Raw genomic sequence first — 17805 nt, 5'->3', positions numbered from 1 at the left:
TTTATGTTGATGTGCTATTGTTTTTAATTGATTTTATTTTATTTGTATATTTAACCTATTCTTGACTCTGTGGTTCTTGCACTTGTTTGGGGAACAGGATTTCATTATTTGTATCTACATTTCTGCCTGAGAAATGACACCCTGATATAGTTCTGTGATATACTTCTGTGAATCACTGAGGCATTGTGTGTTTGTGTGTTCTTTGTCCTCAGAACTTTCAAATAACTTGAGGTGTTTTATGATTAATAGTGATGTTGTGCTTTTGGACACTGTCCTCAGGCTCCAGTTTTTATGTTGATGTGCTATTGTTTTTATTTTATTTGTATATTTAACCTATTCTTGACTCTGTGGTTCTTGCACTTGTTTGGGGAACAGGATTTCATTATTTTTATCTACATTTCTGCCTGAGAAATGACACCCTGATATAGTTCTGTGATCTGTGAAACAGTTCTGTTAATCACTGAGGCATTGTGTGTTTGTGTGTTCTTTTTCTTTAGAATTTTCAAATAAACTTGACGTGTTTTATGATTAATAGTGATGTTGTGCTTGTACTATTTTGGACACACTGTCCTCAGGCTCCAGCTTTATGTTGTATGTTGATCGTATTAAAACAAAGAAAACAATCTGAAGTTGTTGTTTTTAAGTTATATATACCATGATTTTTCCGGTCCGGCCCACTTGGGAATAGATTTTCCTCCATGTGGCCCCTGAGCTAAAATGAGTTTGACACCCCTGGTCTACAACATCACAGATGTCAGAAAATGATTACCTAGCAAGTTAGCAAGCCAGCAAGGCAAGGTAAAATATTACAAACAGAGCTAGATAAAGAATAACATACTTGTTGAACATGGCTATAGCCATCAGTCTTGAGTGTTTTCATGTACATCACTCATTCACTTAAGTTTCTCAAGGTCACGACATCAGCGTTACCTATCCTGCAACAGAGCTTTTTGGTGCAAGGATGCGCGTGTATCGCTCGAATGTGGCGTTTGCTTGTAAACAAAATAAATGGCTCTATATTATCAGCAGCTTCTCACTCCAGTGGTAGGGTGCCAATCAAAAATGCGTCTTCTGACCAATGGGTAAAATGTTAATGGTTAATTGTGTAGATACTCCTATAAGAAAACCAATGGTCCAAACCTCATATCTCTATCATATTCCGTTCAAAGATTACTGGAGTTTTTACCCAGTAGGATGGCTAAGATTAGGGTAACTACAGTGGGGAAAAAAGTATTTAGTCAGCCAACAATTGTGCAAGTTCTCCCACTTAAAAAGATGAGAGAGGCCTGTAATTTTCATCATAGGTACACGTCAACTATGACAGACAAATTGAGAATTATTTTTCCAGAAAATCACATTGTAGGATTTTTAATGAATTTATTTGCAAATTATGGTGGAAAATAAGTATTTGGTCACCTACAAACAAGCAAGATTTCTGGCTCTCACAGACCTGTAACAACTTCTTTAAGAGGCTCCTCTGTCCTCCACTCGTTACCTGTATTAATGGCACCTGTTTGAACTTGTTATCAGTATAAAAGACACCTGTCCACAACCTCAAACAGTCACACTCCAAACTCCACTATGGCCAAGACCAAAGAGCTGTCAAAGGACACCAGAAACAAAATTGTAGACCTGCACCAGGCTGGGAAGACTGAATCTGCAATAGGTAAGCAGCTTGGTTTGAAGAAATCAACTGTTGGAGCAATTATTAGGAAATGGAAGACATACAAGACCACTGATAATCTCCCTCGATCTGGGGCTCCACGCAAGATCTCACCCCGTGGGGTCAAAATGATCACAAGAACGGTGAGCAAAAATCCCAGAACCAGACGGGGGGACCTAGTGAATGACCTGCAGAGAGCTGGGACCAAAGTAACAAAGCCTACCATCAGTAACACACTACGCCGCCAGGGACTCAAATCCTGCAGTGCCAGACGTGTCCCCCTGCTTAAGCCAGTACATGTCCAGGCCCGTCTGAAGTTTGCTAGAGTGCATTTGGATGATCCAGAAGAGGATTGGGAGAATGTCTTATGGTCAGATGAAACCAAAATATAACCTTTTGGTAAAAACTCAACTCGTCGTGTTTGGAGGACAAAGAATGCTGAGTTGCATCCAAAGAACACCATACCTACTGTGAAGCATGGGGGTGGAAACATCATGCTTTGGGGCTGTTTTTCTGCAAAGGGACCAGGATGACTGATCCGTGTAAAGGAAAGAATGAATGGGGCCATGTATCGTGAGATTTTGAGTGAAAACCTCCTTCCATCAGCAAGGGCATTGAAGATGAAACGTGGCTGGGTCTTTCAGCATGACAATGATCCCAAACACACCGCCCGGGCAACGAAGGAGTGGCTTCGTAAGAAGCATTTCAAGGTCCTGGAGTGGCCTAGCCAGTCTCCAGATCTCAACCCCAAAGAAAATCTTTGGAGGGAGTTGAAAGTCCGTGTTGCCCAGCGACAGCCCCAAAACATCACTGCTCTAGAGGATGTTTGCATGGAGGAATGGGCCAAAATACCAGCAACAGTGTGTGAAAACCTTGTGAAGACTTTCAGAAAACGTTTGACCTGTGTCATTGCCAACAAAGGGTCTATAACAAAGTATTGAGAAACTTTTGTTATTGACCAAATACTTATTTTCCACCATAATTTGCAAATAAATTCATTACAAATCCTACAATGTGATTTTCTCATTTTGTCTGTCATAGTTGACGTGTACCTATGATGAACATTACATGCTTCTCTCATCTTTTTAAGTGGGAGAACTTGCACAATTGGTGGCTGAATAAATACTTTTTTCCTCCACTGTAAATCAATGGAGGCCAGTGAAAAAAAGTGGTAATAAAATTAAAATAAGCTTTCTTCTCATTTCCGGAGGACATAAAATAACAGAGGTAAGATGGATATCGATTTTGAGACATGATATGTAGTAATTTCATATTTTAGTATATGCTTTTCTTATTAATGCGAAATTCCTGTTATATTTCTGAAGACTTCTCAGAAAAACAAGCAAATCTCTGAAATGCCAACTGAGCCCTGAGCGTACCACAAGCCTTTTCTTTTCAAAGGCTTTTACATTTAATTCAGCTCGTGTCATGTTAATTTAGCTTTTTGCGATCCGTGGAAACAACTTTGGAAAGGACCACCACAACATATAACATTCTCAAAAGTCGCTGCGAGAAAGCGGCGCAGCTCTGTCAACAGAGCTCGGGGGTGATTCTATCCAGTGTATGTGACAATAAAACAATTAATTTTTTTAATCGGATATATTAGGTTACGAAATCCGACTTTTTGGATATAATGTTAATACAGTATTTTCGAGAAAGACTCCACTGAACGATTCAGAACATGAATCATTTGTCTTGGTAAAATGTATAACATAAGTGAAATTTCATCACCAGAGTGGGTGGACACCCTATCCAGTGTTGTTCAGTGTTTATGGTGGCATAGAGCAGCCCATTTCCTTTCCTTTTCATTGTGTTGTGCATGCCTGAGTTAAAGTGCCTTTTCATGTGTTTGGAGATTGTTTGATGCTAACTTCCTAGCCTTTGTATTTATTGCCAATTGGATTGCTTATATGACGCTACCATTTTCCCTTAGTATAATTCCTTTGTTGGCTGAATATCTCCCGAGTTCCTTAGTTATCGGTGATGTCTTATTTCTGTTGCCTGTTAAGTTATACCATTTACATTTGGAATGGCTGGAGTCAGTGGTCTGTGCAAATGGTGGACATGAGCAAATGCTTCAGGTAACAACAAACAGGGACATTTAGAATCACAGAGCAATGCTTAGTGTTGCAAAATTCCCGTAACTTTCCCAAGATTTCAGAAATTCCCAGTTGGAAGATTCCCAGAATCAGGAGGTAATAAGCAGGAAATCCAGTAATTCTCCAACCTGGGATTTCTGGAAAACCTGGTAATTTTTGAAAAGTTATTGGAATTTTGCAACACTAGCAATGCTTCTGTGTATTTTTCTAAGAAATAATTTCCACTAAGGGTGTAGTAAGGCGAGAGAGAGGAGCTCAGCAAACAGAACGTGAACAGGGCCGGCCTTAAGTAGGGAAAAGCTCAATTTTATGCCAGTGCTCAGCGATATCGCGGCACAATTGACCAATCAAGGCGCTATATAGCTTCCAGCCTGTACTGGATTGGCTGTCGATACCCTCATGTAAATCCAATGTCGGCGAATCAAGCGTTTCACAGTTCTAATGGGTAAATTCTGTAAGTTTTACTTTAGGCAACTGAAAACAACATAAAAAAAATACAAATAAAACATTTATCTAATCTGGAATTTGAACCCTTGCCGCGAAAATGACCAGAAGCTAGGCTCGCTACACTGTGAGCTATTTGTCAAGTTGTGCAGTTACACGTGTTTTAGCAGATCGTGGCGTTTTATTTATTTCATGAAAAAGTATTCTATCACGTCCAACTACGTCAACGTTTTTAATTGGCTGATGCAGAATGTGTTCGAGAAAACGTTTCAACCGTAGCTTTCAGCAAGTTCGTAAGTATGGGCCCCGAAAGTTTAGAATGTATTTAGGTACATATAGAACTGGTGTTATGTGTGAATTTAGGTCAGGTCCTCCCGAATCTCTCAGAGATCTGGAATTGTGAGCTGTAAAGTCTCACACCTCATCTACGGCCAGCTTCCATTACAACAAGTAACAATTGCCTGAGCAGGAGAAACGCTGTCTGTCCACAATCACATGGAGCTGATGCGCAAGGTGGAATTTTAAAGGAGAGTTAGGATGGATTTTTAGAAGTAGTAGTAAAATAATATAAAATAAGATAAGAATGGTATAGTACGTTTGATAAGTATAAGTTATTTTCTATTTTACATCAATAAACATACATATTCTAGGTATAAAAAATAGTAATGAGTCTGGGTGTGTGTGTCTGTGCGTGAGTGAGTGATTAAGTGAGTGAGTGAGTGATTAAGTGAGTGAGTGAGTGCATATGAATGCACACGTATGCATGTGTGGGTGCATGCATCTGCCTGCCTCTCACCTGCAGATAGTCTGACTGGATGGCAGCCACCAGGTGTTCCTTGCCCAGTTCGTAGAGCACGTCAGAGGTCATGACCTGGCTGAACTCCTCACACAGGAAGTGCATGGCCTGCCGGTGGACCCACTTTGAGCCGTAGGGCTGCGAGCTCCACTTCAGGATGGGCACCACCGTGTCCAGAGAGATGCTCTCCACCACGATGTCCTCGCAACCTGGAGAGAAAAGGACAGAAGGGTTTATGAGGACATAAAGGAGCAAAAATTAAAATATTATTAAGGTTTTGCTTTCCATGATTGCAAAATCTTAGTACTACACTTCACAGTCACTGAACTGAATAAGATCGTCTGGTAACTGAATTGAATGTTATGCAAAGTCTAAAGCCAAGGATGCGACTGTCATATATAATATAGACCTTGCATACTGCAAATGTTGGCACGAGAGTGAGAGATGGAAAGAAGTAAAGAGAGAACCTCTAATTCACCAACATATAATGGCATATTATTATTATTATACACATAGCAACTTTTTTATTCCATAGTTGACAACCTTACTATTTCTCAACCTAGTATCCCCTCCAAACACACACAAGGGGAGATGGAATAATAATACATTGAGGTACAGTGGGACCAAAAATACATATGCATAATAACGACTTTATAAATATTGATAGGAATGTACATCTGAGAAGAATTAAATGGTACAGTGGGGATCAATTAATAATTCACTCGATTGCACACACTGCTGTAGGGTAGTAGTGTTCCACACACAAAGCTATCAATCTCAATATAGTCTGAAAGTTACTAGTTTCCTCAAAAATAAAATGCTTACATTTTAGTGATTTAGCAGACGCTCTTATTCAGAGGGACTTATAGTTAGTGCATTCATCTTAAGATAGCTAGGTGGGACAATCACATCACAGTCAGTCAGTACATTTTTCGTCAAAGTAGCTTTCAGCAAAGTCAGTGCTAGTGGGGGGGGTAAAAAGTCAAGTACGAGCGTTAGTTCACGAAAAGGCTTCTTTTTTTTTCACTCCACCACACCATCCATAATCTCTCTTTCCACCCTGACTTTGTTTAGTAACCTTTGTGTCAAAGTGTACGTACGGGTGTGTGTACAAGTCATTTTTGCTGTTCATCTAACACCGGACATCTAAAACACAGACGATGCAAACTACAGAAAACGTTTTCAAGCGATTTGCAAAGGAAAGCGAAAATGTGTGTTTCTTATTGGACAAGTCATGATAGTCCCTCCCTGTTCCAGTTCGTTTTGTTCCATCAGGTGCCTAATAAACATGACCCAGACCATCTTCTGTCAACATCTAAGGAGTTACACACATTGAGCCATGTGTAACATCATTTCAGAGACTGACAGAGCTCATAAAGCTCTGTGGCATGCGTAGGACACCATAAATCAGTCACACATCATCTGACTTCTTGGTGATCTAGGAGGTTGCTCAGAGCTGTATGCTATTTATGCCAATTGAACCATGTCGCTAATGTTCACTGTCGCTAAAAACCTGTCTGAAAGTCCTACTGAGATCTGTGATGGCAATTAGTGAACTAGCATGTCTCCTTGGTGACTAGTTCCTGTGGTGCTTTAGCTCAAATGCTAGTTGATCATGCAAACGTGCTGGTCTCGTTAGCTTAGTCTGTAGACTTGGTCATGTGTGGCTGCTGACACGCTCGTGGCTGTGCACTCTGGTGTTACTGATGTGGAGGGACCGCACCGTTCTTAAATGTCAGCTCAGCGAGCTGGCCCAGAGGCTGGGTATGACATCATAGGTCATGCGAGGTCAGCGCTCTTTGCCGTTCCACAAACTGGCTCTAGAGTTTCTAGTGTGCTCGTAGCACTTCTTGTAGGGTGTTCAACCATAAATAGATTATTTCATTAAATGTTTATGAAAATATGTTAATTCAATAGAGATGGTGTATTTCTGAGTCTTTCCCTTTAAATCAAAATTCAAAAGGCACTTGCACATCTGAGCTATCTTTTTTGCATGTGCATGGTAACAGTTGAATAAGATGAGAAAAAATAAGAAACACCCTTTAAAAATCACCATAGAAACAGCCCCTCTCAATGTTGATTGACCGGGCTTAGAGGAATAGAAAGCCACGGATCTGGAGATGAAGATGTTATCAAGTTTATTTTGATTGGTCCAAAGCACGAAAACGTCTCCAAATGTTACCACCTCCCAACACCGAAATATGAAAGCGATACAACCAAGCTGTGCAGTATAAATTAGCAACAGTCACAACAAACTAACGTTCTTACTTAATCAATACTGTTAAGTACAAGCATATTAAGGTTATAATATTGTAGAGAACAATCTAATAATGAATAGTGTGATTCAGAATGAAATAGGCTAAAGAAAACTACGTTTAGACATTTATTTAGTAGCACCCTCTTGAATATACCCGTATTTCTAGTTCACTACATTCACGCCCTACTTCTTGTTATGCGTCTGTGGGAAAGGACACGCAGCAACATTCCTGAGATATTAATGGAATGATCCACTGCAGGTCCACTGCTGCCTGATACGTTGCATTATTAGCCCTTTTAAGTTACACAAAGTATTAGTACTTTGCAATTCCTTAAATGTTACCATAAGAAATTAACCAGATTTTCTAAATCATTACTTAACTAAAGGGCAACTGTACATGACCAGGTTTTTACACTGGAAATCATTCCTAGACAAGCTTGTGGCTCTACTCTTAAAAAAGTCATTAGTATTTTTCTCCCGCTCCTCTACAAACAGACGGCCACTACTATCATGGCTGCCGGATTAATACTTAAACTTTACTCTTTTCATATATCACTGCAGACCTCGTTTTAAAAACAGAAAAAAAAATAAAGTGACTGCAAAACAAATAAATGATGTTGTAGAGTTTATATTTCGCTATTTCTTTGTTTATAAAGAGACGGGGGAGCAACAAGAGCATGCGGCGTTGAGGCAGTAAAACGCTAAGCCGTATTGCTGATAGAGAACTAAATGAAAATGTCACTTTAGTGATGGGGTTGTGGAGCGCCCTGCAGAAAGCTGGCTTACGCTTCTCTGCTCTCCTGAGGAGGGATGTGGTTGAGGAGCACTAGCTTGGATTTCTAATACAGCAGCCTGTAAAGTCCAGTCCATCCAACTTCAGCCTGAGTATTTCAGCAGTGAAGGGCATGTGTATTGTTCGATTATAGATGACCTGGAACAATTGGACCTGAGAAGTCTACAATTCAATATCTTAAATGTCCCAGTACAGCCCGGATTTCACAAAAATACTACATATACTGTATACACCACCTATTCACACTTGAAATAAAAAAAACATACAAAGAAAAAATGTATACATTCGTCTTCACCATCAACAGTGATAGTTACCGGTTTTGTTTTCTCCATTTGAAAAGGTTCAATGGCATTGAAAACCTATTTTGCTCACCAGAAACTGAGGCCTGAAATGTGAAGAAGCAGCAACACCCCTGGCCCCATGCAGTGTGTATGATAGGAATTGAAGATGCCCCAAAATATTATTGCGGGCATCAACCAACTGAACTGTGACAACAGCCTGATTTCAAGGTAGAGATTAGAAGGAAATATACGCGATGGGGTCTGATAGTGACTTGCACAAGAAGTCTCCCTGTCTCTTAGACACACACACATACCTAGACTCCCACCTCAAAGGCGTGTAGAATGTGCCTTCGCAAAGTATTCAGACCCCTTGACTTTTTCCACATTTTGTTATGTTACAGTCTTATTCTAAAATGGATTAAATAAATCTACACACAATACCCCATAATGACAAAGCGAAAAAGTTTAAATTGTTTTGCAAATGTATAAATAAATAAAAAACAGAAATACCTTATTTACATAAGTATTCAGACCCTTTGCCATGAGACTCGAAATTGAGCTCAGGTGCATCCTGTTTCCATTAATCATCCTTGAGAGGTTTCTACAACATGATTGGAGTCCACCTGTAGTAAATTGAATTGATTGGACATGATTTGGAAAGGCACACACCTGTCTATATAAGGTCCCAGAGTTGACAGTGTATGTCAGAGCAAAAACCAAGCCATGAGGTCGAAGGAATTGTCCGTAGACCTCTGAGACAGGATTGTGTCGAGGCACAGATCTGGGGAAGGGTACCAAAACATTTCTGCAGCATTGAAGGTCCCCAAGAACACAGTGGCCTCCATCATTCTTAAATGGAAGAAGTTTGGAACCACCAAGACTCTTCCTAGAGCTGGCTTCCCGGCCAAACTGAGCAATCGGGGGAGAAGGGCCTTGGTCAGGGAGGTGACCAGGAACCCGATGGTCACTCTCACAGAGCTCTACAGTTCCTCTGTGGAGATGGGAGAACCTTCCAGAAGGACAACCATCTCTGCAGCACTCCACCAATCAGGCCTTTACGGTAGAGTGACCAGACGGAAGCCACTCCTCAGTAAAAGGCACATGACAGCCTGCTTGGAGTTTGCCAAAAGGCACCTAAAGACTCTCAGACCATGAGAAACAAGATTCTCTGGTCTGATGAAACCAAGATTGAATTCTTTGGCCTGAATGCCAAGCGTCACGTCTGGAGGAAACCTGGCACCATCCCTACGGTGAAGCATGGTGGTGGTAGCATCATGCTATGGGGATGTTTTTCAGCGGCAGGGACTGGGAGACTAGTCAGGATCAAGGCAAAGATGAACGGAGCAAAGTACAAAGAGATCCTTGATGAAAACGCTCAAGACCTCAGACTGGGGCGAAGGTTCACCTTCCAACAGGACAACGACCCTAAGCACACAGCCAAGACAATGCAGGAGTGGCTTCGGGACAAGTCTCTGAATGTCCTTGAGTGGCCCAGCCAGAGCCCGGACTTGAACCTGATCGAACATCTCTAGAGAGACCTGAAAATAGCTGTGCAGCAACGCTCCCCATCCAACCTGACAGAGCTTGAGAGGATCTGAAGAGAAGAATGGGAGAAACTCCCCAAATACAGGTGTGCCAAGCTTGTAGCGTCATACCCAAGAAGACTTGAGGCTGTAATCACTGCCAAAGGTGCTTCAACAAAGTACTGAGTAAAGGGTCTGAATACTTAAGAAAATGTGATTGTTTTTTAATAAATTAGCAAAAATATATAAAAACCTGTTTTTGCTTTGTCATTATTGGGTATTGTGTGTAGATTGATGAGGGGAAAAAAAACAATTTAAAGGTGAAAAATCAATTTTAGAATAAGGCTGTAACCTAACTAAATGTGGAAAAAGTCAAGGGGTCTGAATACTTTCCGAAGGCACTGTACAGGCTGTTAATCCCATCATGTTCACTCCTTCGTTTTCATCAGCATGACGTTGCAAATTAACAGGTCTCACTTCAAGGTGTGTATTCTAGATTTAAAACAGCTGTTAATATACCAAAATAGTGTATCCTACCCTCATTATGCAAGCTCAAAGTGTCAACACTGACATGGGGCTAAACATTCATAATTTGATTTGAAAGCTTTTTTCAAATCGCAAGGCAATAAGGTTTTCATTTTTCCCTTGTGGTTAGTCAGTGTAAATTGATATAAACGACAACTCATCACGTCAGGTCAGTTGCCTTATGAGAACTGCCATGAGTCAGCTGTGCTTAGGGCTGTGGCGGTCATTACATTTTGTCAGCCAGTGATTGTCAAGCAAATAACTGCCATCTCACGGTAATTGACCGTTAATTAACATAAACACATTTAGCATCTCCTGGCTTTCAAGCATACAAGCCACTGATGCAGACCTTTGGAACATCTACATTTAAAAAAGTATAATAAATGCATGTAATATAGCCTACACCTTCACAATAAATCCATTATTTATTTTAGACAGTTCTAAAGAAACATGATATGAAGAAAACATAGTATATTTCAGAAGAACGGGATAACATACTGAGTTGTCCTTATGTTAGGTCCTAATCTGGCTATACCATATGGCTGTGGGCTACACTAGTTCATTTAGCAGACAAGATTTGCTTAGAATTCCGTGGCATTATTTTATAGTATGAAGAATACAATTTAACATAGCTGAATAAAATAGAAAGGATATTTTCTCCAAACAATTTGAAGGAGAGTGCACATGCGGCTATTCTGTGTTTAGATTTTTAATACATTGTAAGGCTGCATGATGCGACTAATGATGATTTTAATCTGCTTTGTTTTCTAGCAGGCTGCACACACTTCATCAGTCTCTCATTCACAATTTGACAAGCACTTGATAATGCCTTGAAATTCCTGTCAGCATCCCCTTTGTGTGGCCGTAATTCCCCCTAAAAAAATCCATGCCTTTTGCGGCCAGTGGCCGTTGTGCCCTTGGGCTGAATATAATAATGATAATTCCCTTTTCTGCTGCATGCTCCGAAGCACCTCTCACTCACATTGCTCTCCGTCACATGATCAGGTCTTTCTCACAGGCTACAAGTGAAGACAGACACATCAGGGACTCAAATGTGCACGTCCTAATCCAATTCCGAGGTGTATATTGAAGATATTGGAAGAACTGTCCACGTTTACTTTTCGTCAGCCAACAAGATGAGTAGGCCTAACAAACAGCAAAAGCCCTAGCCTATGTCAATCTACTATCCCCCATAGTACAAAAGTTGACCTAGGCTATTATATTCTGTGCGAGAAATAAATATTCCAAACACAGTCTGGGACAGTTGTGGGATGCGATAGATCCCAAATTAATACAACCAGTAGCATCAAAAACCATTTTTTAAGTAATGAGGCTGACGCAACAGATCAGAACGTTTAGCTTAAAATGTTGATAAACTATTAGGCTATTTCTTCACATTATAAGCGCAGCAATGCGCACACGGCAGTAGGCTCTAAGCGCGAATGTTCCATTAGCAGGAAAACACCATTCTCAAAAGGGACCACAAATGTGATTATGCATGTAATGCTTTTATTTTAAAGGTGCATTTTTATGGTGAAAATTATCTTCCCGAAACTTGAAACTCACACACTGCGTATGTATGCCAGTTATGCTCTACACCCGTTGTAAAGCAGATTAATGTGCTTCATTTAAAAAAGTTATTTGGCCACTTTAGTTGCGATACAAACCTTATCAAATCATATAGGTCTATAGGCTAGGTTGCAACTATCAGTTGAAAAAGTCACACAAAAAAGGAATGCGCTGTTTCTTGTCTTAAGCTGGGCATCATTCACAAGTGATAATATATAATTCAAAAGTGATTGGCTAATATTGTCACCCATCAGAATATTCTTGATTTAATCTTGTCTTTACATATCCTAAATAATATATGTGTGAAATTTGTTTTGATTTAGAATGGACCATTATCATGCACCTGTCTTGAAACAGGGGCAAGGGAAAGGAATACATGTTATAAAAGCACTTAAATAGCGAATGGAGGACACTTTTCCCGTGGTTCATTTTCATGCTAGCCAGGTAGGCTATACTCCTGTTGTAAAGAGAAGCAATGTGCTTAATATTAGGAAAGTTTAGAAATATAGTAGGCCTAGCTTATAGAAAGCTGATCCCATCCTCCTCTTTTTAATAGAGGTCATCACTTTGTCTCCTCACGCAATTGCATAACCTATAGAAATGTTGCGCAACATGAGCTCATCGGCTCTCATGAAGTGTTTGATTAGATTTTCGATTACATTTGCATTGATGTCAGAGTGATTAGCGGGACAATAGAGTGCTGAGTACCAGGCAGTTAGCAAGTTTGGTAAGCTACTAATGACCATCAGCATCATCAGAGCTTGGAGGCCTAATTACCGTGACTAAACGGTCACGTGGAATTTGACTGCCGTCATGACTCGTGACCGCCAGCGTGGCGGTAATACGGTCACCGTAACAGCCCTGATCCAAGGTGGCCACAACTGCACTGGGCCTAACTGCAAAACCGACGGGCTTCTTCCCTTCTCCCTTTGCCTTGATAGGACAGCTTTACAACAATCCTGCAGACTCAATGCCCTAGGCCAGGGACCATCAACTAGATTTAGCCGCGGGACGATTTTTTTCTTGTGCGGATGGTCGGGGGGCTGGAACATAATTAAGCAATAAGGCCTGGGGGGGGGTGTGGTATATGGCCAATATACGACGGCTAAGGGCAGTTCTTATGCACGACGCAACGCAAAGTGCCTGGATACAGCCCTTATCCGTGGATATTGGCCACATACGACAAACCCCCAAGGTGCCTTATTGCTATTATAAACTGCTTATCAACGTAATTAGAGCAGTAAAATAAATGTTTTGTCATACCCGCGGTATACGGACTGATATACCACAGCTGTCAGCCAATCAGCATTCAAGGCTCGAACCACCCAGTTTGGTCCCGGGAACACTCTTCACATTTCTAAAAAAAATTTAAATGACCGTGTCGGCACTAATGTGGCTACATCAGATTATAAAAAAATAAAATAGCACATTATCCAAACAGGTGTATTTACTACACACAAAGTCCCATAAATTCAAATCACACGCATAATTGACACTGCTGGACTGCACACGCGACCCGAATGCAGTTAATAAACCCTACAGGAACCCCTTACAGTATAGCCTATAAAATAATGTGTGCCTCTGAGCTGTCGTTGTGAATCTTCAGACAGTCACAAATATGATAGGCCTATGCACAATTCACTACATATGCATCTCTGTCACAGACAGTCTGGATACAATTCAGATGCATGAGGGAAAATTATATCTTCACCTGTCCTAGAGCCTAGACTATTTTCCTATCCAGTCCCAATCCCACTGAAACCCAAAATCCTGACTCCTGTCCACATGAAAATTCCTAACTTTATCTGTAATCCATAGGTTGCATTATGAAAGCACTTATCTATGTACAAATACCGCTATAACATTTCCCCCGCTTCTCTGCGCTGTCTCATACTTGCTGCCTATATGAGCGCTTCAGTAGAGAATGTGTGATCAACAAACGGTATGAGATAAGTATATTTTTTTAAACAGAGTTGGTCCCCATTAAGATACCTTCATATTTAAACTATTTCCACTCTTCATCTCTCCGTTAATCATGAGCTGATCTGTATAATCATCAACTCGATTTTGCCAAATATAGGTTTAGTTGAAAGAGGTTATCTATCAAGGTCAGCAACTTTCGTCTTTTATTTGACTGCCGTTACAAAGTTTGTATGATTCGACACCACTTTACTCGGGGTGCGCTCTGTGCGTCCTGAGCATTCTCTCTGTCAAGATAGCCTACCGCTGAAATGCACGGAAAGAATTGAGGAACACGATAACGTTCTACATTTATGAACGGCCTGTTTTGCAATTCACAACAATGTCATTGGCGATAGTTACTCTATCAATATTAAATATCAGTTTCATTTGATGAAATCTTTACATTACATTTACACATCATTTTAGTCATTTAGCAGACGCTCTTATCCCGAGCGACTTACAGTTAGTGAATACATATACATATATATATATATATATATATATATATATATTTATTTTTTAAAAAAAAATTTATACTGGCCCCCCGTGGGAATCGAACCCACAACCCTGGCGTTGCAAACGCCATGCTCTATCAACTGAGCTACATCCCTGCCGGCCATTCCCTCCCCTACCCTGGACGACGCTGGGCCAATTGTGCACCGCCCATGAGTCTCCCGGTCGCGGCCGGCTGCGACAGAGCCTGGATTCGAACCAGGATCTCTAGTGGCACAGTTAGCACTGCGATGCAGTGCCTTAGACCACTGCGCCACTCAGTCACGTAGTGGCGCAGGCAAGCCGACTAGGTGGCGCAGCGCCCCTCTTATTTGGGGAGAACCCTGGCATAGTGACCATATCTTGGTTTTAAATGCTTTAAAAATTGGCACCTCAGATTTTTGCGGTATTTCCAGGGACTCTGGATAAATATGAATTATTCCTGGTATTGAAACTTGGTAATTTTTTTGGAAAATATTCATCCCTACCTAGGGCTGTGGCAGTCATGACATTTTGGCAGCTGGTAACTGTCATACAAATAACTGCCGGTCTCACAGTAATTTACCGTTAATTAACAAACACGTTTAGCATCTCCGGGTTTCCACACACAGCCTAAAAGCCACTGATGCGGACCTTTGAAACATCTAGGCTACATTTTAGTCTAATAAATCAATTTAATATAGCCTACACCATCACAATAAATCCATTATTTTAGGCAGGTCTAAAGAAACATGATATGAAGAAAATTTAGCCTGTTTTAGAAGAAAATAATATATATTCTATGTCGTTCTTATGTTACGCCCTGATCTAGCTATGCCATATGGCTGTGGGCAACACTAGTTAATTTAGCAGACAAGATTTTCTAATAATTCCTGTGGCATTATTTTATAGTAAGAATAGAATTGAACAAAGCTGATAATAGATTTCCGAAGGAGTGTGACCATGCGGCTATTCTGTGTTGAGTGGTTGACAAAATGATCATTTGAAACAGGTCCTCCTATATGCTTAATTTTGAGTTATTTCTGCAACTTTAGTTGTGATACAATCCTTAGTCTATATGTTTTGATTTCTAATACATTCTAAGGCTGAATGATGCAACTAACGATAATTAGAAAAAAGCTGCATGAAAGGCATTATTGCGCAGGCTGCATACAATTCATCAGTCTCTCATTCACAATTTGACAAGCACTTGATATTATTCTCACCCATCAGACTATTCTTAATTTAATCTGGTCTTTACATACAGTGAGGGAACAAAGTATTTGATCCCCTGCTGATTTTGTACGTTTGCCCACTGACAAAGACATGATCAGTCTATAATTTTTATGGTATGTTTATTTGAACAGTGAGAGACAGAATAACAAAAAATCCAGAAAGACGCATGTCAAAAATGTTATACATTTATTTGCATTTTAATGAGGGAAATAAGTATTTGACCCCTCTGCAAAACATGACTTAGTACTTGGTGGCAAAACCCTTGTTGGCAATCACAGAGGTCAGACATTTCTTGTAGCTGGCCACCAGGTTTGCACACATCTCATGAGGAATTTTGTCCCACTCCTCTTTGCAGATCTTCTCCAAGTCATTAAGGTTTTGAGGCTGACGTTTGGCAACTCGAACCTTCAGCTCCCTCCACAGATTTTCTATGGGATTAAGGTCTGGAGACTGGCTAGGCCACTCCAGGACCTTAATGTGCTTCTTCTTGAGCCACTCCTTTGTTGCCTTGGCTGTGTGTTTTGAGTCATTGTCATGCTGGAATACCCATCCACGACCCATGTTCAATGCCCTGGCTGAGGGAAGGAGGTTCTCACCCAAGATTTGACGGTACATGGCCCCGTCCATCGTCCCTTTGATGCGGTGAAGTTGTCCTGTCCCCTTGGCAGAAAAACACCCCTAAAGCATAATGTTTCCACCTCCATGTTTGACGGTGGGGATGGTGTTCTTGGGGTCTTAGGTAGCAATCCTCCTCCTCCAAACACGGCAAATTGAGTTGATGCCAAAGAGCTCGATTTTGGTCTCATCTGACGACAACACTTTCACCCAGTTCTCCTCTGAATCATTCAGATGTTCATTGGCAAACTTCAGACGGGCCTGTATATGTGCTTTCTTGAGCAGGGGGACCTTGCGGGCACTCTGTTCATAACGTTGACATCACCAAACCGCTTTTCCACATGACGCCACATACGTCGTCTGCCATCTGCCCGGTACAGTTGAAAATGGGATTAATCCGTGAAGAGCACACTTCTCCAACGTGCCAGTGGCCATCGAAGGTGAGCATTTGCCCACTGAAGTCGGTTACGACGCCGAACTGCAGTCAGGTGTGCAGAAATTATTTGGTTGTGCAAACCCACAGTTTCATCAGCTGTCCGGTCTCAGATGATCCCGCAGGTGAAGAATGTGGAGGTCCTGGGCTGGCGTGGTTACACGTGGTCTGTGGTTGTGACGCCGGTTGGATGTACTGCCAAATTCTCTAAAACGATGTAGAGAAATTGGTAGAGAAATTAACATTCAATTCTCTGGCAAAAGCTCTGGTGGACATTCCTGAACTCAGCATGCCAGTTGCACGCTCCCTCAAAACTTGAGACATCTGTGGCATTGTGTTGTGTGACATAACTTTAGTGGCGTCTTTTGTCCCCAGCAAAAGGTGCACCTGTGTAATGATCATGCTGTTTAATCAGCTTCTTGATATGCCACACCTGGTTCTGACACTTTTTTATCTTGGCATTTCAACTCATGAAACATGGGACCAAAACTTTTTCTCAGTATCATTTTTAAAATTTAGAATGGCCCACAAAAAACAAACGTCATGCATAGCCTGCACTCGAATAGCGAATGGAGGTTACATGCGGTCACGTTTTTAATATGCCTGGAAGGAGGAATAATGGTCTGGGGCTGTTTTTCATGGTTCGGGCTAGGCCCCTTAGTTCCAGTGAAGGGAAATCTTAAAGCTACAGCATAAAATTACATTCTAGATGATTTTGCGCTTCCAACTTTTTGGCAACAGTTTGGGGAAGGCCCTTTCCTGTTTCAGCATGACAATGCCCCCGTGCACAAAGCGAGGTCAATACAGAAATGGTTTGTCGAGATCGGTGTGGAAGAACTTGACTGGCCTGCAGAGAGCCCTGACCTCAACCCCAATGAACACCTATGGGATGAATTGGAACGCCGACTGCGAGCCAGGCCTAATCGCCCCAACATCGCGACAATGTTCCAACATCTAGTGAAAAGCCTTGCCAGAAGAGTGGAAGCTGTTATTTCAGCAAAGGGGAGACCAACTCCATATTAATGCCCATGACTTTGGAATGAGATGTTCGACGAGCAGGTGTCCACATACTTTTGTAGCGTGCAGCGCATTCGGAAAGTATTCAGACCCCTTGACTTTATCCACATTTTGTTATTTT

General features: G+C 41.2%; 1 protein-coding gene across 1 annotated transcript in view; it reads right to left on the bottom strand.

The window, feature by feature from the left end:
* Positions 1-17805, bottom strand: part of btbd7 (BTB (POZ) domain containing 7) — a 130257-nt gene that overhangs the window by 16564 nt on the left and 95888 nt on the right. Inside the window, exon 4 of the mRNA XM_041866026.2 lies at positions 5003-5211. Coding sequence (XP_041721960.2) covers positions 5003-5211 — 209 coding nt within the window. The remainder of the gene's footprint in view (positions 1-5002; positions 5212-17805) is intronic.

This window comes from Coregonus clupeaformis, chromosome 36 (assembly GCF_020615455.1).
Source record: "Coregonus clupeaformis isolate EN_2021a chromosome 36, ASM2061545v1, whole genome shotgun sequence".
NCBI classification, from domain to species: domain Eukaryota; kingdom Metazoa; phylum Chordata; class Actinopteri; order Salmoniformes; family Salmonidae; genus Coregonus; species Coregonus clupeaformis.
This window is presented reverse-complemented; position numbering and strand designations above follow the sequence as displayed.